The sequence below is a fragment of the Vidua macroura genome, chromosome Z (assembly GCF_024509145.1).
Source record: "Vidua macroura isolate BioBank_ID:100142 chromosome Z, ASM2450914v1, whole genome shotgun sequence".
NCBI lineage: Eukaryota > Metazoa > Chordata > Aves > Passeriformes > Viduidae > Vidua > Vidua macroura.
In genome coordinates this window covers 77,884,002-77,906,938 of record NC_071611.1, presented here as the reverse complement: position 1 = coordinate 77,906,938, position 22,937 = coordinate 77,884,002, and the positions used below count along the sequence as shown (strand labels likewise).

At 38.6% G+C, this 22,937-nt stretch overlaps 1 protein-coding gene across 1 annotated transcript; it reads right to left on the bottom strand.

Moving 5' to 3' along the window:
* Positions 1-485: 485 nt before the first annotated feature.
* Positions 486-22,893, bottom strand: LOC128822402 (3'-5' RNA helicase YTHDC2-like). Its single transcript, XM_054004102.1, has 25 exons — positions 22,615-22,893; positions 22,052-22,245; positions 20,236-20,435; positions 19,491-19,657; positions 17,645-17,747; positions 16,288-16,444; positions 14,001-14,108; positions 12,759-12,907; positions 12,242-12,377; positions 11,759-11,885; positions 10,725-10,790; positions 9,777-9,955; positions 9,529-9,625; positions 9,365-9,452; positions 9,184-9,264; positions 8,145-8,227; positions 7,155-7,260; positions 6,900-7,019; positions 6,274-6,546; positions 5,650-5,776; positions 4,997-5,202; positions 4,115-4,310; positions 2,899-3,008; positions 1,156-1,445; positions 486-756 (listed from the first exon to the last, which is right to left on the bottom strand). The coding sequence occupies exons 1-25, from the start codon at positions 22,701-22,703 to the stop codon at positions 486-488; spliced, it is 3,723 nt and encodes a 1,240-aa protein (XP_053860077.1). The 5' UTR covers positions 22,704-22,893.
* Between the last annotated feature and the right edge of the window lie 44 nt (positions 22,894-22,937).

Sequence of the window (22,937 nt, the reverse complement as noted above, 5' to 3'; positions counted from 1 at the left end):
TGAAAGATTCAAGAGGAATTACTAAATCCTCCAATGAGTCCATGAAGTTTCCTCTCAATGATCTCTTTAGTGCTACTGCAGTCTACTATTCAATTATACAGGGACAACTACCACAATACTCTCATTAAAAATGTGTGCTTTGTTAAAATAACCATCAAAAAACCCTAATCAGTCATAGTAAGGCAGAATCCAAAAACTTCAAAGTGTGCGTATAATATACTCATGTAGTTGGAAAAAACGAATACACGTTTATTAGAACAAGTTTTGTTTTAAAATCTCATTTTTTCTACTTTGCATAGCTTTACCTCAGCAGTCCACAAATTATTTTTGCTGTATTAAACTAGTGAAACAAGGATATTTCGTCTAGATTTTAAGTTCCAGAAGGAAGTATTATGCAGCTGTTATAAATGGAAAGTTTTATCAGTAAAATACCGAATTGCAGAATGAGATCAGCAAGAAATTCTATTACTTTGTATCAGTAAAATTTAATTTATCAGTAAAATACCGAATTGCAGAATGAGATCAGCAAGAAATTCTATTACTTTGGAAGAGCAGGGTGATATGTTAGAGAACTCTACCTTTCCAGACACTGGAGAAGGAGGACTAGCACAGGGGCTGGAATAGCTACTGCTCTCTGCAGGCTTCACTGAGGACTGAGCTGGTTTGTCAGCTGAGGATCGTCTGGACAGCAAAATGTCTTTTTCTTTGTACTTCTTTGGCTGGCGGAGTGCAGGAGAAGCAGATTTCACTGAAACCCTAAAAAGGACATACCTTGAGTTTCACAAGCAGTCACTGAACATTTTACATCGACCTGTCAGCTACTGCATGACCACACGTATTACAGCAACTACAAAATCTATTAAACCCTAACTAAAAATCCCATACTGATCATGCATTGCTTTTTAATGCTACTGTTAAACCTCTTCTGCTACTTCTCAAGCATCACAATTCATGGACAATATTCCTGACTGCTCTCTCAAACAGCAGGCCCAGGTATGAAACACTTCTTTATGGGATTACAAAGCAGCACACAACAGTATAACACCTTTCAACTGTATTTCCATGGTTTCCACCTCCTATGACTAGCAGAAATTTAAGTGAAGCTTGTATACATCAATTGCAACCTACAGTGAGCGGAAGACCTCAACATCTTACTTTTCAGCATGAGAGGAGGCAGACAATTCAGTTTGTGTTGAGCTTTTTCTGCTGTTGGTTGACTTCCATGTAGATGCCAAAGGAAGCTCTTCACAAGTCACAGGTCTTGGTCTCTGGCCAATTCCTGAAGGCTGCTGCAGACCTGCAGACTGTTCTTCAGCACTCAGAACAGCTGTAATTGCTCTTACAGTTGTTTCATCAGCCTGAGACCACGGCTTAGAAGGAGCTCGCATACGACGCAGGAACAAGCTGTGCCACTTCTGCCTGAGTTGCAGCAGCATACCAGCAGCCTGCAATGAATTCCAGTTCTGTTAAATACTGATGAAAATTAGATCACACAGGTAAGAGGACCCTGTCTTTTTCACAGCAGGCAGCACCTGGCATTCTAATATAAACAGGGCCCACAATGAAAGGCAAGACTAAGGTCTTGGGGAAGGGGAATAATCCATATTTAAACTAAGATGCTGATTTACTTTCTTTGCCTTGGGTGCAAGGTAATTTTTGAAACATTTCATTTAGCTCTGTACTAAACTTAGCTTTGTACTGTAAACCCACAGACTTTTTTTTTCCTTTTTATCTTCTGAGAAAACCCAATCCTTTCATGCTTTATGCCCTTCCTCTCAAATCAGTCTCTACTCATGCACTCTTCAGTCATACTTGAGGGAAAAGAGCTCTAAGTGACATTTTTCTTAAAGAGACACCTGCTCAAGTGTGATGACTAAGTTCAGAAGACTGTAGTCTAATTCCCATGTTATCCGAAATGCTTCCATTGAAATCAGTTTTTAAAAATTACTCTTTTGGACACATCTAGGAGAGACAGTGTTATTATTAGAGCTGGTAAAGCTGTATGTTTCATGACCCATAAACTACCTCCTACCATCGCCACAGCTCCTCAATGACATAAAGGCTTCTATTTCAAAGAGGTTTTGAAATTTCTCCTTCCAAAATCTGACAGCAACTTTCTTTCAGCAACTCCAGCTTCAAGTGCTCCTTTTTTGATCTGATTTTGGTTATTCTCTCAGAGAAAGAAGAGCACAATATGCCAATGTGACTGTTCTCTCAGCTCTTGTTCAGATTTTGGCTATCCCAGCTCATGCTATGGCCTGATGGAGCACCATGCAGGCAGGACAGGAGGCCAGAAGGAGCAGAAGGGCCCTTACGCAGCCACTGTCACCTGCAGCTTGCTGTCCCTTGCAGCCATTATCTTTTGTCTGGCAGAATCTCTTCAGAATCTGCTGACCTGTGGAAAGGGACAAATCTGCCAAGCTCAGACATTTAAAACAGCGCACTGCCCAGAAAGTTTGTGAAGCAGATCCAACAGCATCTGGACTGCAGAGGCTTTCCTGCTCCCTTGTGTGAGAGACAGGACACCCACACCAAGAGGGAGGAAGAGGGGTGAGCACTCTCACTGTTGACTTAGGTGACTAATTATTTTCTTTCTTTTTGCTCACAGGTAAAAGAACAGAAAGGTATGGGTGATAGGTGATGAAGCATTGCAGCCCGGATGTTGAATACACGAATTCACGTGACAGACAACTCTGTGCCAAAGGGGATTGAAGCCCTTCAATTCCTGACGAGCTCGTCAAGTAAAGGTTAAATCACAGAGTACATGGTTTGAGAGACCCAAATGGACCATGACGTTCTTGGAGAAAATTCTGGGCTACTCAAATGTTACAAACACCTTTTCATATCTTTTTACAATTCTTCTACATGAAGCAAGCCCAGGAGTAATTTCTTTCTTACTTCAGGGTCCAGTTTGAGATGGAGCCATTCATCCAGCTTCAGCAGTGGCAGATCAGCAGCTGTTTTGTCCTCCATCTCACTGTCACTGCTATCATTAGATACCCATCCCCCTGAATTAAAGACAAAAGGTGCATTAGCATCTCTATATTATTTCTGCTTACACACAAAAACCTGCATACTACTGTGTTACCAGCAATAATATTTTTCCTTCTAAAATTGACTTTTAAATGTAACCATTTGTAAAACTACCTCTTCTTTTCTGCAAATACACTGGAAAGTCTTTGCTCCAGATAGCAGCAATCAAGTAGCCAGACCTGCTGAAAGTCCTGCTATGTAAAAACCTGTACTGATATGATGTGACTCAACTCATGTACCTTCCCCAGTATTCAGAGGCCACTATCCAACTTTTGCCTAAAGCTGTTTGCAAAACCACACGTGGCTCTATTTCCTCGTAAAACAGCAGATTTAAAGACCTAGTAAGGAAATATATATATACAGACATGGCTATTAATTAGAATTCCTGATTTTTCTAAAATGCAATTCAATCAGCATAAACACTACTCTAAGGTTCACAGTTTAAAAGCAAGACAGGAAAGCTTCAGAAATAAGTTGGACTTTTAGTTTGATTCAAACTATGACAACTAGCTGCAGTTATTTTTGCTTCCATTCCAGCAGGACTCAATTGAAATGAGGAAAAAAAGGGAAATTTCTATATCTTCTCTATTACTTACAGTTCATAGTGCAGTTACCTGACATTAAAAATTATCAATAGAACCTATCTTGAAAATGTATGTGTCAGCTAGAAGCAACATGACTTGTTTGCCATATTGATTGTTTCTAAATTATTCTTGCCGTTTCAATAATCTGGGTCAATGTATCAAATAAAGTAGTCTGTAGAAAAAGAACACACATACTACACTTCTCAGTACCAGTATGATCATTAGACATTGTGGCTGCATTCTTTCCTTATGAACTATACTGCAGTTTCTGATACCCTGGAACTGTGTCATTTATGGACTTGAATATGTAAGGAATCCCAAAACGGAGAGATTTCTTACAGAACCGACAAACTCTTCCTGAATAACTACAGGAATTATAACAGCGCTGTTTCCAGAATCAGCCAATATATGTATTAAATATTACTGAAAAGTAAGCTTTCCTTGTCACACACTGATGGACACCAACGGAAACATTCCAAATCCAGACTCCGGTGTACCTCGAAAGGATGAAGATGCCTGCAAGGCATTACTTGGCAGTCTGGCTGGTCCACAGAAGAGGGACACGGTGACAGGTGTCACAACAGAGCAGCACCTGATGTTTGCTGTCCTGTGAGCTGCCGTCATTTCATCGTATATAAGCCAGTCTGTAGGGAGGGCCTGGATGGCTGCAGCTTGTCCATTTGCTGGGGCAATCTGTGCAAGAGCAGGTAAGACCAGGCTATTATACCCTCTACCTGTAATGAATGTAAATTTGAACATATTTCTCATTTTATCCACAGACATTGTGCATGCCTCAACCTGGCAGTGTTCACGGCCAGGCTGGGGGGGCTCTGAGCAACCTGGACTAGTGGAAGGTGTCCCTGCCCGTGGCAGGGGTTGGAATGAGATGAGCTTTACGGTCCCTTCCAACCCAAACCATTCTATGATTCTGTATTTTGAGAAATAAATACATGTATAATTAGATACATATAAAAATATACATGCAAATAAAAAAGCGTGAGAGAATTCAACCAGATTCACAAATTATCCTACCATGAAAAAACAAAATATTTTGCTTTAAAAAGAAATGTTAAAAAAAAAGTTTCAGAGAAAAACTTGCTTTTAAGAGTAGGGATCATTATATCTTTAAAACAATTTTATAATTGGGACCTTTTTTTTGCCATTTTACCTTGTTCCATCTAGAGAAAGGACTAATTGAAACAATGGAAAAATGAAACAATTTCAATTCTATCAGCTGAGTAGAACAGTATTTTCTAAAGCTGTAGTGTTAAATGCCCATAGTGCTTTTAACGTACTGACAACTAGGAAAAGACATTTCTAAAACATGGGAGAGATTTTAGTGCTGTGTTTTTTGAACTATGAATTCCAAGTGATTTTACCTTTTTACACTGAGACTGGCCAAGAACAGAGGTAGGATGAAATCGCACTTTCTTCTCCTTTGGTTCAGTCAACAGCAGGCTTTCTCTGTCTACATGCACCAGATTGGGATACATCCCGGCCACTAAGGCAGCTTTAATCACAGCCCAGTTCTCAGAGTTAGCATTAACATCTCTAATATCAGCTCCTCCTCTGGCTCTCACAAAACCTGACAAATGAAAAAGACAAAACAGCACCACGTTAGCTTCTCTTTGGTTCTCAAAAGGAGTTAGAAACTAAAGGTGAAACAAACAACTTATTTGTTTCATTTTTCACCACTGCCAACCTTAACAGCAGCAAGAAGAAACCATTACACTGAAATCCTTCCTGATAAGGGGTTTCATACTAACACAGAATATCACTATTTTCTACAATTGAAAGACATTTCCGATGGGAATAATTTATTAAAACACGAAATGCAGTGGCATGTGGAGATGAGGGTGCTTTCAGTTAGATCAGCCACACTTCCTCATCTACTCCATACCCTGCATGAATGTGTACATGGAGGTGTATTTCAAATTAAGTAAGGAAAATTACACCAGTGAACATGACTTTTGTTACAATTTCTAAATGCCTGACTTTAAAACAAGGTTAAAGAAGTTTCCAACTTCTTTACCTGAGGCTCTAAGCTGGCCAAGCAACTGTGTTCTCATTCCTGCAATGATTTCCATTGTGGCTTGGGATACGAAGTTCTTTTCACAGAAGGCTCTCTCCCAGCCGTCACTGCGGGCCTTCTGCCATGCCTGACAACGTTTTTACATTTGCCTATTAATTTGAAGGGCTTAAACTAAAACTGCATTTTTAAAAAAAGATTACATTTATGTCAATAAAATGCAAAACCCACTCCAAAAGTTAATGTATCAAACCAAATACTTTTTTCCTGTTCAAGAATTAGATTCTCTTTACGTGTTCACTAGAATGATGATTATGTCAAGTTAAAACAAGAAATAAAGATCATTACATTAAGATCATGATTTGAAGCTCAGTGTAGTAGGATATAAAGAGGCACATGGTTAGAACATTTAGAATTTTATAAGGTTTGAAAATATCAACAAAACATACTACAAAAAGGGTTCCCTCACAAATTTATGAGTCCAATACCCAGGAAAGCCACTAGGCAAAAAGAAAGTCTTCTCCGAGGACTTAAGCACAGTCCACCACTCTACATCCAAGTGGCTTGGTACATTTGCATTGCTTGGCTGGTGTGCTGTGATCAGAACTCTCTGAAATGAAATTCTACCTGGAAAGCCCTGAGCAGGGCCATGTGGTCACTGAAGGTCCCGGCAGCAAAACGCTTCCTGCACAGCACGGCTGCTCGCTTTTGGGAGGCCAGCGTGGGCAGCACAAAAGGGTCTTGGCAGGCAAGAGCACAGGCAATGGTCAGAACGGGGTCCAGGCACTTCAGAACTACAGCATACAACACCATTTTACCGAGGTGTGGCTCTACAGGCAATTCAGTGAGGTGATAACCAAGCTCAGTGAGATCTTCCCAAGGGTCCATGGCATCTATGGTCTGTTTATAAACAAATGAACAAACAAAGGAGAGGGGGACGGGTACGGTGGACAAAATCACTTTACAGAGAAAGCAGAAAGGATGTGAATACTGGACATTAACTAGACTTGTTTCCAAACACTAAAAAAGCAAGTGAAACTATTAACAGAGACAAGACTTCAAAGCACTCTCTTCCCTTGACATGGAAAACCACATCCCACACACAAAATGAAAACAGACAATAAACAAAAACTCAGAACATCCTTAGGTAATTAAAAACGGCTTCAGTACAAACTGAAGTCAGTAAGACAGACTGCTACACCACAAATTTGGGCTCAAACACAATTACCATCTAAACCTATTCCTTCTCTGACCTTAAGCATATGCACAGCATTTCTCACAGTTACAGCAGGCGGCGGATCAGGAGCTTTCATAAGAAAGTCTACAACTGGACAATTAATTGGAGTCAGAAGTTTTGTGTACAAACAAATCTCCTGCAAGGTAAAAGGCAGAACAAAAAAGATTACCAAGATTTGGAAACAACCCCAAACCCATGATTTGTTGCAATTAATAGTATGGTTTGAGGACATTGTATTTTTTAAAGTTACAGTTTCTAACTGAACATGCACCTGAAGCGGCATTCTTAGAAGTTCTGGAGATTGAAATTCCAACATATTCTGAAATCGCAGCCTGCTGAAGAGACGAAAGCAGACTCCAGGCTGACAGCGCCCAGCCCTTGAAAATAAAATATGGGAAGTGGTGAAAATGAGGATTTCTTTCTAAAAACAAAACCTAAAGCCAACAGACAGACACAGAAACTCAGAATGGAAAAGAAGAAGCAGTTCTATGAAGACAGTGTTGTCAGTCACATGCAAAGTGAGAGTTTTCCAATCGTGAGTTATTTTTGAGAGTGTGGCAATTTTTTACGGTAATTTTAACCCACCACTGAGAAATCTGGAGAAAGAAAAACAAGGCTTATCTAATGTAAAGTGCTGTGGGGTTTTTGCTAACTTAAGACCAGTCCAAATCTCAATCATCCTTTGTTGTAAGGAATCAGTTGCAAACTTTATTGTTTCCTCTCACATCCCCCAAACAGAAGTGATGCTTGGAGTAAAAGGCAGAATAAAGATTAAATAACTTGTGAGTGAATGAGAGACAGCCAGTTCTCTCATTGATATACATCTATGTGCAAATGTGCAGCTTAATGCCAGTATGACTGATTAAACAGGCATTTGTTGCTACACAAACTTCTGAGCCCTCACCCACAGTGTTGGGAAGAATATAATCATGGCCTGTTAAGTCATGGATAGCTTGGAGAAAGTGAAACAGGCAGTCCTCTGCCCACAGACAAGATGTGAAAACACCCCACTGGACACTGTGACTGCTGGTGCTACATGGGAGAAAGAGGAAGGAGAACAAATTAATGGGGGGAAAACAACCCAGACCTTTGGGAAATGCCTGAGCATCACTCTTCTACAACTTGGGAAATTATTCCAAGGAAATACATACTGACCCTACACACTGGACTAGGCTAGAAACAGTTACTACATTGTGTGCTTTATTCGAAACACAGATTGTGGATATCTGCAAAATGGAAACCAGTATGAGGCATTTATTACCTGCCTTTTCTCTGGACAGCACTGGCTTTTGAAATCCAGCCCATTTTTAGCACTGGAACACGACTCTGCACATCAAAAGACTTCTAGAAAAACAAAGAAAGGAATATAAACTGAAAAGTCAATAGGGTACATGAAATAAAAGTTACTAGTTATTTAGATTACCAACAGAAGTTTCCTAAAAAGTATGAAACACTAATAGAGATACAGTAGCTTCTGCAACAAAGGTACCTTCTCAGTTTCAAGTGAATTTATGATGGTATCTCCTTTGTAGTATCTTAATGCTCCACAGTTTGTGAAAGTCACCATTTTCTAGTCAATAGGTAATTGCAAGTCAGTAAAAGCTATGTCAAATCTGTGTTCTGAGATATCACAAAGCAGGTAAAACTACATTATTATACCAAATAAAGTTTTCCTTTTTATCTCTCTTGGAAATTACCTACTTGTTTTCTTAAGACTGATGTACAATTACAAAAAAAACCACTTTATGAGAACCTCAGAAATTTGGTGTGCATATCACCTATGAAATCCAATTTCATTTTCAAAGCTGTACACTAGGTCTTAAATTGCCTCATTGTGTGTTCTCACTTTTCTTGAACAAGTAATTAGGAATGGGCACTGAACACAGCAAAAAAAACTGCTTAAAAACTTCATGGATTATTTTTGGACTTGATACAATAGTAGGACAAAAGGAACTCCCAGTGCTCTCTAAGTCTCAGGAAGGTGGTGGTCTAAACTGAGGACTTGTTTTAAAAATCCAGCAGAAATACTAAATTGCAAAAGAGAGAGATCCATTAATACATCAACCTAGATTAGCTTTTACAAGGTTTTTTAGACAGCTAGCTATTTACAGTATTTGTCTTCAAACAAATGGATGTTGAAACTTTTCAGCGAGGACTGTTGCCTGACAGGCAGTAGATCTCAGCATGTAAAAGCTTTTTTTCATTTTCATGTAAAGTAAAAAGAAAAAAAAACCAAGTTCCCCAAAGTTTATGCACTGTGTGTTTTAGAATTGCACTAGGAAAATTTAAGGCAATCCTACCTCTTTCACCTTGCCTGAGTCAATGACAAACACCACATCATTGACTGTTATGCTGGTTTCTGCAATATTAGTAGAAAGAATCTGCAAAGCAAAAAAACCAAAACCACCAAAACTAGAGTCACTGTAAAAGCAAAGGCAAAACAGATCATTGTAGCATCGGACAAAGTCCTCTAATACTTGCAATTTTGCGGATGCCAAAAGGTGGAGTTTCAAGCACTTTCTTCTGATCCAAAGTCTGCACACTTGAATGAAGCATGAAAACTTGGTATCTAATGCAAGACAAAAGGAACATTTTAAGGCTCCTTAAAAGAAGCAATGAAAAGCCACAGCAACTAAAGGTTTTACCTGTGAGCATTAGCAGCAAATCTCTTGTCATCCAAAAGAATGCGGTCCCTGAGGCTCACTATCTCATCATACCCAGGAAGAAATATTAAAATTGCTCCTAAAAAAGGAAGTGGGTTTGCAAAGTTAAACAGAAAATTCAAATACATGTCGACTAGCACTCAGAAGGTTTTAATGTTTGGGGATTGCTGAAAAAAGAGCACGATTCATCAGAAGCCAAAGCCACAACAGCTGGTTAGGTATTTACCTACCTGCATCACAACTATGACAGATGCTGTGAAGTAAGTGCATTATCAGATCCAGATCCACTTTTTCATCATCAAAACTGTGATGATAAGCTGCCAGTAGTTCTCTGTCCTCTGCACTAAGGTCACTACCACTATTTTGGACCAGGGAACTTTCATCCAGATTTCCAAATGCAAATGAAGCGCTGTAACAGAAAAATACACCAGAGTCAAGGCTGCCCCTTCGGGTTTGCATTGAGCCATCAGCTCAAACTTAGATCACGACCAACACGACTATTGGTCTTGAATTCTAATGCTGAAGTGTAGCAGAAGGGAACCACCATACTATTGCTGTTCACTGATTTCAATGTTAACCCAACAAAGGATGCCCCTTCATTTATTAGTGCTAACTTTAGGTTTCTTCAACTTCATTGAAACAGAACCATAAGCAAATGAAAGTGTAAAGATACTTCTCGTTCATCTGTTCAAGGAAAAATATTTAAGAGATACGTATTCTCCAAAAATTTCCCACTAGCAGAAACTGCACTAAGAGAAATTATAATAAATATAATCTTTACAAAACACTACCTCAACTATGATAACTGTAAGTTAATCAGAAAAGCATTCTTGAATGGCCTAGTGTACACATTACTTCTGTCAATTTTCTTTAACATGCCTATTGCATATAAAAAATATACAGATAAAAACACATGACAGATTTGTTTGCAAAGTAAGCATGTGAAAAGAAAATGGCACATAGCATACAATTAGCAAGTTGTGCAAACATAAACAATACAATACTGAGTACAAACTTGTTTGGTTTTGAAATTCTTATTCTTAAAAAAAAAGGTATTGCTATTCAGTCCAGATTTTACAGCATGAAAAGCTAAAACCTGTTCTGATTCAAAGAACACAAACCTCAGATTCCCCATCACTATCATATACAACTCCTTCTGCAAAATAGCTACAGCTTACCTGTAGGATTCCAACAGATCAACAACCTCTGTCTGTCCAAAGTGCCTAGCCCAGTCCACAGCCATCCTGAAAGAGTTGCACAAGTCGTTTCATTAGATTTTTCACTTCAAAAGATGAAGATGAAGAGCACATCAGGTGAGGCAATTGACACCAGACTTTTGTACCCATTTCTCTCAGTTATCTCTCAGTTATTGCTGGATCTTCAACTTCCCATTTGAAATAGGTGTTAACAGCTATCTGACTTTTAGGTAACTACAGTTCTTTACCACAAAAGAATGTCCTTGTACACAGGAGCACCGGCAAACATGCACAAGGAAATGAGGAGGAAGGAGGTGCCATTCCTTTAAAAAGCCCACAACAACGTGCAGAGATCAGACCTGCCTGTTTGCAGTACCCTTGAAGTCATCTCCAAAAGTCACACCCCAGGCTTAACATTTGGCTATTTCAGGTCTTTCAGAAGCTGTCCTCCTCACAATGCACTTCACTGTTTTACACCTTTAAACTGCATTTCTTCCCAAGTTTTTCAAATGTTAGTACCAGATATCGGACCCCTGGAATCCTAATTCTTATCATTCCATACTACAGTTACAAACTGTACTTCCCTGCTTAGATGAAGACATACTCCATGACCACAGAACTTGAGCTTCTACAGATTCACAAATATTTTTACATGCTACAACATATTTAGAAACGTAACAGAAAGATCTTCTGATATAGATACTCCATGAAAATACGAACTGCCAAACATTTTGGTCCAATTCAGTAGATTACAGTTGTTCTGCTAAGCAGTGTCTTAAATAAGACCTACTGAAACAAAGTTTATAGCTCATAATCAAGACCATGTAATTAAGAATTCCATTTAGAATTTACAGAAAACAATGTGATTAACAGGAGTTAGAAACTGTTTAGGCTGTCAAAATCTACAGTTCTTACAGCAGTGTGATAAGTTAGTAAATTAATTTAGATGTTAAAGAATTTTCTTTCTTTCTCCTGTATTGACAAATAAATCTATCTTTTGGTTTCTCTGTTTTTACCAGCCATTAGATGATTTGCAGTGGATACTTGCTCCCATGCTGATCAACTGTTCTACTTGACTCAAAAAGCCTCTCCCTGAAGAAATCATCAGAGCAGTCGCACCAGTTTCACTGTGCCTATAATCAACTGAGAAGTAAAACAAAAAAATCCAGCAAACCCCGTAGAAATGTTATTTCTTCATCTAAATATAGTACAAATATTGCTTTCAAATTCCAGCCCAAAGAGAATTTGTTTCCTCACTTTATCTCTGCAGTCACTTCATGTGAATTCCACACTCTTTTAGAAACACACTTCTGTCAATACTTGAAAACAACATCATCAACTAACTAAACAACTCATTAATTCTGCTAGCCCTATCCATTTTTTCAGTAGGCATCAGAATGTAAAGGTAACAACATTTGAAACTGGAGATAAAAGCAGCCATAAAAATCAAAGTAAATTTGAGGTTGCTTTTTTCTTATGTAATAGCACATGAAACTTACCACTGACATTTTCAGTTAAAATAAGATTTAACACCTGAGCAAAGGAATCAGTATCGTTATGCAACCAGATGTCAGAAAGACAGGAATCCATTTCTTTTACTATCCACGGTTCAAGGCAATTCACATCTTTTTCAGTCTGAAGATAAAAAACAATACTGAAAGATTAGTCTCTTCCAAGAGTTGTCTTCATTCTCATACATTACCCACAAAGAATTTGAATGGTAATTTTTCCCAGCAGCAACCAGAAATCCAGCACTCAGGTATCAATGCATTGATTTTGTCAGATGCAAGTACTAACACAATGGCAGTCGAGCCATTTGATCTGAGGAAAAGCTGTGTACAACCACCCTAACTGAAGAGCACACTTCAGCTACAGCAGTTCACCCCAATCAAGTAATCTTTAAAATAGGTTAATATCCCCAAAGACTCTACAGAACTACCTGTAGAAAACAGATTTTAAATGGCTAGTAATACAACACAAATATAAATGTCTCTTCCAACTAAAGAAAAAACTTACCAGTTGATTAAATACTGTGTCACCACCATCATCCAACCATTTGTACTCCTCATTTGCCCTTGGAACCGATTTTTGTCTCCGAGATGTCCTTTTGTTACTGTTGCCTTGAGCTGAACACCACTCAGCAAGAGCGTACTTCTGTTTCTCTTCTAGAATGCAAAATATTCCCCAAGAAAGTTTGAGTCATCTTTATTATCCATTGTTTTCTACTAAAAAAGACAGTTCCAGCAGGTCCAAGTTTTACCTATTCAACCTCTCTTATTTAATCTAGAATGCTACTACCAGTCCAACATAAATGACATGTTTAAGGGTACCCAAAGTGCACACTGCAAACAAGGGCTATAAGAACGAGGTAAAACCCACCACTTTGGTGTTGAACCCCCCCAAGCCTCCATTATTTCAAACTACTGCATTCAAAGGGTCTTCCTTAAGTAATCACCTTCCACACAATCTCAGCCCAGATCTTTTTCCAGAAATGGAATGCTGAAGACAAGCGAGACAGTCCCTGCACATAACAACTTATTTTTCTACACAAGTGGAAGAAACATTAGAAAACACCAGTCTCTTAACTGAACTTTTCTGCCCCCAGTGATCAGAGATGAGCACTGTGATAAATATCCAGTTAGGACTGTATGTTATAGCTTTGGGGTTTGCATTTTTTTTTTTTTTTAATTTCTTTAAATAATCACTGGGATCATTACTTTCAGGTGCCAGGAAAACTTCTGAAGCAGTATCTACTTAATCAACTGAAAACCAATGATGTTTAGCTCAAGAGTGTTAACACAAAAAATACATCCATGCCTGAAGAAAGCAGTGAAAAATGTTACTGAAGGCAACAACTTGTCCATTTAGTGCAAGACTGTACAAAATCCTGCCTGCTTTAATAGCTGCACTTTAATTTGCACCCAAAGGTACAGAGCATCCTATGCTTCTTTAGTATTCATGTGGGCACAGCCCCCAGTTCTCTATAACTCTACAGCGTAATAATTAGAAAACAGATGACATTTATCAACTGAAAGAAAAAAGAATGCAACCACCAAATCAAAGTGATTTTTTTCATTAATTGCATAAACTATTTCAGTAATGTAAATACTGAGAGCTTAAAAATACTTGCTGTCATCTAATCACATCTCATTTAATCTCCTGACTTTGGAATTTTAACAGAAAAGAATCCTGTTAATTGTTTGTTCAATCAACCAATGATTCTCATGGCCAACCCTTACAATTAACAAGTCCACCGACCTTGCTGCTTCTCTTCTTTGTACTTCACCATCTCTTTGTTTGTATACCCAGTGCTTCGTAAAATGTCCTCCAGAAACAACTCTTTAACTTCAAAAGGCCTCCCTTGGACTAAAATAGAAAAAAATCCATAAAAGGTTATATATTCACTAGCTTCACTTACAGCATTCATTTTTTCAAAAACTATCTTCACTGGAGTTTATTTTTCTCAGAATTATACAAAACAAAACATTTCCAAAGTAAAATGCCACCTTGTTTCTCCTCAACCTCTTCAATTTTATCAAGTGTTACAGCAGGAGATGTTCATAAGACTGACAGTTATTCATTTGTTTTTATTGAGAAAAAGAGAACAGCCGTTTTTGTTTAGGGTTACAAACAAGAACTCGCCATGTAAGTCTGCCACCTGGATTTAAAATTTCATGAATTAATAAGCAATTAATACAGCTTTTTGCAAGGTTCCACACGGAGACAGTACATCTTTGTACTGAACTACTTTCTTTTCATCAGAAGTATGTGAGAAGAGATTCTTATCTCCATGTCCTCAACTTATTCAGCAAAGCTGAGCTTTCTTTACTGAATACTTCTTGACACATGAGACATCCCAGTGGCCTTTACCTTCTCAAAATTTATCCTGATTTCTTTTTCAACAAGACTGTTTTCTAGACCTTATCTGTGGACATTAAAGGATGCTTTTTTGCATGAAGAATTCAAATCTCTGCATTTTGATTTCTTGTCCCTTAAGCTGACTCAGGATCACTCTGGATTTTCCTTCAGAAGGAACAATCCACAATTCACATACTTTTAGAAGCTGTCACAGAGGAAGCCTTCCAACACTGAGCACAAGCTCTGTGTACTACAGCAATCCACAGCTACAAAATGTTGGTTTCTGTGGTCAGGATTTTGTCAGCCATAATGCTGAAGGAGAATCAAACCTTTTACATTACATGAACAGACAAAGATGCTTCTTTTAGTTCTTAAATTCTCAAAAAAAGAAAAAAAAAAAAAGGGGGGGGGAAACCATCTTTTCAATTGTTATTGGCCTGTTACATAACCAGCACAAGCACTGTGGCAAACTGGAGAGATTGCCATCAGAATTTCCAACACAAATTGACTGATCTGAAAGAACAGGAAGCTGCAAAATGAGTAAACTGGAAAGCCACACAACAATCACAACTGAGGCTCTCGCTTGCAAAAAAAATTCAGAAAACATGAAAGCATGTGTAATTTCCAGATTCCTGTCTCCAACAAGTTGCAAGTCTTATTTTACTAGGCAGAAATTCAAAACTGGGAACTAAACACTTCCATCTGTAAAAAAAAAATTAGGAAAAAGAGGTTTCCTCTCACAAACATTTGATAAAATAAACCAGTAAGCAATCCCACTTCCTAAAATTGTTGAGATTTTTTTTAAAAAGGCTGACATGCAGAGAGTCTACCTGATTGTCAAATAAAGCATTTCTCTTAAAAGCTACTTTACATTAAGTAAAGTAATGTAAGCTTAACAGCTTACATTAAACTTGGACATTATTGTTGAAAAAGTAAGAGGATTGCAAGGTGCCAGAGCAGGTCGCCCATGCAGAACAACCTTCAAGCCAGGAGCGTGGGGAAAAAAACGCAAACCCACAAAAACCCCCCATCTCCCACACATTTATATTTTGCCTCTACTAAAGATCAGTCACATGAAGTTAAAACAGCAATAATGGTAACTTTTCTTTGCATTTGAATGTAATCTAACTGCAGGTAACTGAGTCTGAACACAAACGAAGAGAAACTGGATGCCTTTTCGGAATATTCACCTAGATGAAGGGCTACTAATTTTCTTTAAATCAAAGAATCATGTCATTCTTTTTTCATGTGAAACCCAATCTGCCTGAGCCTGTATTTCTGAGCTGAACAGCTACAGTTAGCTGTGTTTCATCCAGCAACCAGTAACAACCTTCACCAAGCCTGAAGAGTGAGATTCTACGGGAATGTATTAATATGTATCACACTCATGTAGCTCCTAAGTCCTGTATCAGCATGAAGACAGCACTTCAATAACCTCTTCCTACTTCTTCAATTAACAGTGGAGGGGGGCAGGATGTACCTGCATGTACAGAACTCCCAGTGACTAAAACACTTCACTCTGAACGAGGTGCAAATAGTCAAGAAACAAGAAACCTGAATACACAAAGAACAAGGATTCCTGGAACTCTCAGTGTATTCACCATGTGCTTTTACTCAGAATAGTTTGTAAGATCTGTGAGTCTCAGGGCAGGTATACTCAGATTTAAGAGTTAAGATCAAGACTTACTATGTATTACTGGGCAGCTTCCAAAATACCTAATAAAGAGATTTGTATCTACAGCAGCACCAGAAAGAATTAGTTTTAAATTATGCTGGTTTTGCAGCACATCTCTCAGTTTTATTAGCAAGAAGTCGCTGAACCTATCCCTCTCATGTACTTCATCCTGTAACAAAAGGAAAAAAAAAGAGATAAAAAACCATCATAGATTCAGGATCACAACTTCTGACAAAAACAAACTTTTCTAAAAAAATAAAATACATGATTTGGTGGCACATTACAGAGGCCTTAAAATGTGTAAGTCTAGTTTAAGTAATAGGGTTTTATTTAAAAACTATCCATAAGCAAAAAAAAAAAAACACTTCAAAAAGTTTTTATCAGCGCTGAGTGCATTGCCATGCTGAAGCTGTACACACCTTAACTTTAGAGGCTAAAGTGAATATCTGAGACCTCTCTGATTTTGTATTTAAAGCCAAATTTCAAGAAAACGCCACAAACCACAAATCCTACAAATCTTATTTTCATAAATTCTCACTTCACCACTGATGAGCATTTAAAGAAATGGATGACACCACATAATCAGAAAAAACAGACAGATTGCTTAGACAAGTCAAAGCCACACAAAGCCTATAAATTAAGGCACCTAACTGATTCATCATCTTTGTCATTCTTCTGTTTTGATTTCTATTATGAATGAAGGAAACAAGGACTCAAAATACAAGGCTTGTAGGCTGACATCAAGAATGTATAGATCATTCTCATGCCTTTTTAACTTTGATAAACAGGCAGGCACCTAAACTTATCTTTTAATCTTCAGGACTTCAATCTTGCCATAAGCATTCTAGTTCCCCTTCCTTATTAAATTCCACAATAGGAATATTAGCATACTCATAAATGAACACATCTGAATAATTTGTTAGCCATTAGACTCCACATTATCTAGAAAACTCTGGGCAAACAAATGGACTGAAAACCTGGTAATGCTAAAACAAATGATAACAGAAATTCTGAGACAATCACATTGAACCACATCCATGTAAGCCTCCCTAAGGATTTGCTGCTGACAGGGGAAGTTCCGAAAAATTTACACTTCTGTCTTTCTCCACTCCTCCTGATTCCACAAGTAATCATTGCCATGAAAATAAACTATTTTTACAGGAAAAAACACAAACATGCAGAAAAACACCAAACTCCACAAAACAATCATGCTACTCTAAGGACTCAGAAAGTCTCTGAAGCTGATTCATCTTCTACCAAACAAAAACACCTAAAGTGCTCAGCAAATCTAAATAAAACAAATGAGGACCTCATTTTCCAAGGCTATACATATTGCCCCACCCCACATGAAAGACCACAGGATGCTCACCACAATAACATGGGTCACGGTGGAGAGGGTGCTGTCTCCTGCCATCAGCGTGCCAAGGAGCATGTCATTAGTGCAGAATGTTACCAGTGTCTTTGGAGAAACCCTATGGAACACATCACACAGACAGCTCAGGGGCTTTGCACCATTTAAAGGCAGCTAGCTTTCCAGGATCAAAAATTAAAGCAGCTGCTGACCACAAGAGGAATTACAGTTCTCTCCCCAAAAGACTCCTGCACACCACTTGTTTTTAACCGGTGCCTTTTCCCACACATTTCCTAACAATTTGTAGTGCTTGCGCCCCAAAACTTTGGACAACAGATTAATTGAAAAAATAAGATTCAGATTTTAATAAATAAGGAAGTAAAAGAGAAGCATGAAGAAATTCTGCATGCTCTCACTGCTCTTCTTGAACTGCTGCCTCTGTTGTGCAGCTTTTCCTCCCCTGTTCCCCACTGTCCCAGAGGCACTGCCACCATCACAGATGGGCTCAGCCTCGGCCACAGGCAGGTCTGTCTTGGCTGGCACCGGCTCTGTCACACACGGGAGAGGCTTCTGGCACCTCCTCACAGAAGCCTCCCCACAGCTCCCAAAGCCTTGCCTTGAGGACACAATACAGTACAGCTGACTAAATCACAAAGTCATCTGCTTCATCCTCTGCTCCTTCAGAAGGTCAAACTACTGAAATGTTACAATTCTATACTGAGAGAAGCTGTCCCAATAAAAAACAGCAATTGTCACTACTCCCTCTGGTACTGCCATCCTAAAAGAAAACCTTAAAAATTATACTTCTGTCTTACTATAAACACCTCTAAACATCTCCATTCCAGATTTTTTTTTTGTCCACAGCTCAAAATATTGTTATTTCTCCCTTTTAGTGTTTCTCTGCAGCAATTGTATTGATTCCTCTCAAGCTGGATTTCCTGCACTGCTTCCAGCAATTCTTCCATTTTCACCTGACTTTGCTCTTCTTCTGCCAGCATAGTACTTCCATATATTAATTATCCAGCTGATTTGTGATACATCTTCACCAGCTCTTCTAATCTCTTTATATCCTTGTGAGCTTTCGTACACACATTTGAATTCTTACTGCGGCTTTGTTGTTCAAGCACATTCATTTTCATCAGCTGTGTGTTATCTTTGTTCACTCAAGCAACACAACCTTTTGCCATCTTCTGGTCACTCATATCCCAACTGCTGGCCCTTCCCTGAAATGTCATTTGGCTACACAGTGCAAAGATGTAAAAACCCCACACAATCCATTCATGCTCTGCTTTACAGACAAATTCATCAAGTGATACTGAAATCTCTACTTTTACTTCACTTCATGTTTTAAACACAGAAGCTGAAGAAGAGTAAATTTAGCCCAAACTAGACTGATCAATAATGCTCATCTTCATCAGTTGCTTTCCAATTTTGTTGTTTTCCCTTTTATGACTCCTATCAACTCACACTACATAACATTTCTTACAGCATGCTGGTCTTCACACCTACCTTCAAAGCTTGCAGAACTTTTGGATCCACACTTGTTACAAGTAGAGAGGGGGGAAGAAAAAAAAATAAAAAAGAAAGTGTAGACTTGATCTGAAAATCAGACAAAGATTTCCTTGCATACACTCCGCAGAAGAAGTCAACAGAAAATACCTGAGATTCAGTTCTATAAGACAACCTACTACATGAAACTGCAAAACACAGCAAGAAAGCCATCCTTTTCCCTCTTACGTATTCCTTACCTGCAGTAACATATCCCACCTGGGAGGCTGCAACCCAAACACACTGCAGTTTACCTGTGCACAAGATGCACAAGACCAACACAAGATCAACTGGCACTCAGAAATACCATTAGTACCTGCTTTCTAACCGGATCTGGTAACCAATTGTCTGGCCAATCTTCTCTCTTCTTTCTGCTGCCACTCTTTCAGCCACAGCAACAGCTGCTAAACGTCTGGGCTGAGTACAGAACACACGACAGGCAGTTCCATTCTTGTAGCAGTCATCAAGGATAAATTGAGGAATCTGTAAAGAAGTGGTTCAAATTTACTTTTTGAGACAGTCACAGCTTTGTTAGCACAGGGAAACAATTTAACTGCATCTCAGTATTACACATTGCAAAAGACTTTTCATTAGGATTATCATGGCAAGCATACCTGAAGTAGTGGAAAATAAATTTCTACGTATAAACTCTTTAGGCTTTTTTTAAAGAAAAAACTTGCAGTGTCTCCCTCCTGCTTCAGAGAAATCTAAAAAAAAACTCCTGTAGATAATCTCTCATTTTAACACAAGAAATATTCTGGGTACTAAGAACAGAACTACCTTAGAAGAAAAAGGCCTATACAAACATCACTTTCCCTTCAATATTTTGTATTGTTTTAATGAAAAAATTGTATCAACCAGAAAATTGTGAGGAATCATTTTTGCTTTTAGTACCTATCTACTGGCTTAGTGTTTTAAAAGCAAGAAAGTGAATTGGAACAAGATTTTCAATCATACAGGAAAAGAAAAGCCTTAAAATAGCATCAAAATATCCCATATCACAAATATTACACAATTGTCATAAATACTGTTCTAGTTTTTATTTAATTAAAGAAACATACTTGCGTAGTTTTTCCTGATCCAGTCTCTCCTATGATCAGAACAATTTTATTGTCCTTTATTATTTGGACAATTTCTTCCTGTTTCTCAAGAACTGGTAGTGACTGCCTGAAGGAATCAAACTCTGATTCCCCTCTTTTCACTGGGACCTGGGGGATACCATCATTAAGTCGAAAAGTTATCTTGTTTACTTCTTTGTTTTCTGTGAAGACAAGGTAAAAGTTTATTTATGCAGGTACAGAGGAAGGTCACAGAAAAACACTGCTCAAAAACTGTACTGAAAAATTAACATTGCTGACTTTTGATGCATCCCTGTGGGTAAAGTGACAAACCCATCACACATTTAGAAGTCATATTTATAGCAACATGTCCTCCTGCAGTGCTTGAAATAAATATCTTTCAAAACAGTTATTACTTTCATAGGTATTTTGAACAAAACCAGACTCTTCCAGAGCATTGCTCCAAGTCAAAAAAGCCCACAAAGAGCAAAAGGAGAAACAGAAACTAAACCAGAGAACACAGCCCGGTGGATTTTGGTGGCCCTTGTATCTGCGCCCACATTTCACACCTGCAGCTCTCCCTAGAAATACACACTTCCAGGGGTAAACCTTGAAGCTATTCCACGCCTTTGCCTGAAATCATACTAATGCAAGCATGCTGTATCAAGAGTCCTGGCCCCCACACAGCAGTGTGATGTGTTACAAAGCAGTGCATAAGTAGCCAACAAACGGGCACATCTTCTGAGGCAGCTACTTCACATCCATCATTGCAAGTGCTACTCTCTAATTCCTTGAGAATTATCTTCCAGAAGAATGAAAAGCTTGCTGTAAAGTCAATGATACATATTTAATGTCAGTAACAGATTCATATACTAAATTTCAACCTCTGTTGTACCAAGACAAACACAGACTAAGAGATCGGGAGAACTAAAAATACATTCTTGAGATGCGGAGAAAGGCAAATATTACACTGCTCATTAACTTATCCCTTACATTCCTAAGACATTGCATTTCAGTCCTTGCATTATAGCTTCCCTCTGTTCATTAAACAATCCTATTAAACAACTGAAACTATTGGAAATAACAGCAAAGGAAACACTTCAGGAACAGACACCACCTATCAGAACCATGCCATTAAACAAGGCATATTGGTACAAGTGTTTTCTGTTCACTACACCCATCTCTGCACACAGAAACACACTGTAACTCTTCCACTTGTAGCTGCTAAAGCAATAATCTAGATTAAAACCTTGCTTTTTTTAAAAAAAAAAACCCAACATTTTATCAGAAGTTTGTCTTTCAGTGAACTCTTCCATATTCAAGAAATCAAGAAGTCTGGACAGTAGTCTCTTAAGGACCAAATATATTTTGTAGAGATGAAGAAATAAAAATTAAAATTCTTCATTTATCAAGGACATTAATTTCTACAAGCAGAACAGACAACTTCATTTTCTCATATGGGTGCTCTTACAGCAGCAGGGGAACACTGACTCTTCAATCCCACCTCACAGAACTTTTATGGAGCCACATTTCAAAATGTGCTTCCAAAAAGGTTTGGCTGGAACTGCCTCAAAGATTCTAAAGTAACACAACACAAGGTGGACATCACCATGTGGATGATATGACTTCCCAAGTTCCTCACAGCACCAGTTCCAAAAGACCTTAAAAGTAAGGAAAATTAATGCGTTTGCAAGAAGGTGTCTGTTAGGACACGAGAGGGGACAGAAGAGAAAGAGGTTTCTTTTGTCTTTGGGCTGCAGGTGGTTTTTCCAAGTGGTGGCGATGGACAAGTCCAAAGCACAACACACGCCCAACGTACCAGATTCAACAGCACAGGCATTTCCTCGCTCTGTCCTTGGCAGGAGTTCCGTGCCTTCCTTATTTGTGACGGGAAAGCGCTGAATCAGACTCCGAACAGCGTGTTTCGTACGGAGAGCCAAGCCACAAGTCATGCCTGCGTGTGCCTCTGATACATCCTTCTTCCTTACAGTCAGGTAGCGATTGGCTCCTTTTCTGTCGGCGGGAGAAGAAAACATATTTTAGGAAAAAGGAACCTGCTCTAGGTTGACTTTGATCTGTCAAGGTAGGAGATGCTATGCAAAATCTTTGGGAAAAAAACCAGAAATCACAGTGAGAAGCTTTTTTAATGGAGCCATTAAATCCACAAAGTATAAAAGCAAGCTGTCCCAAAAGGCATGTCACAAGCTTTTCCAAGCATGCATACAGCAATGAACACAGATGCTCATTTCTCTTTTACACTTTTTTCTCTAATACTATTCCTTGCAACACAGTTGAGTATGTTGAAAACATCAGTCAGGTTATCATTAGTCTTGAAATTCTATTGGTCTGCACCAAAAAACTGAAAATTGTACCCTGACTTACCCTTTGCTTTTAGATACCAGTCCAAGAGACTGACAGAGCCGGTGAACAAATGCTCTTTCAGTACTAGTGAAGCTAGAAGGAAATTCCATCTCTAGAATGATAAATAATAATGAGAAAACAGTAACAATGCAACAGGCACTAATCTTGACAACTCAGTGTTACAGAACCACAGAATTGCTAGGATTGGAAGGGAGACCAGCCAGTGCAACCCCCTGCAGGGTCACCTGGAGCAGCTGACAGAGGAACACATCTAGGGTTTGGGATGTCTCCAGAGGGGCAAACTCAGCGCTTTCCCTGGGCAGCAGTTTCAGTGCTCTGCCACT

Coding starts and splice junctions, on each gene's coding strand:
- LOC128822402 (XM_054004102.1), bottom strand. CDS start 22,703: ATGGAATTTCCTTCTAGCTTCACTAGTACTGAAAGAGCATTTGTTCAC. Junction 9,453..9,528: donor TTTGCTGCTAATGCTCACAG/GTAAAACCTTTA, acceptor GTCTTGCATTAG/ATACCAAGTTTTCATGCTTC. Junction 3,009..4,114: donor GGCATCTTCATCCTTTCGAG/GTACACCGGAGT, acceptor TCTTTAATTCAG/GGGGATGGGTATCTAATGAT.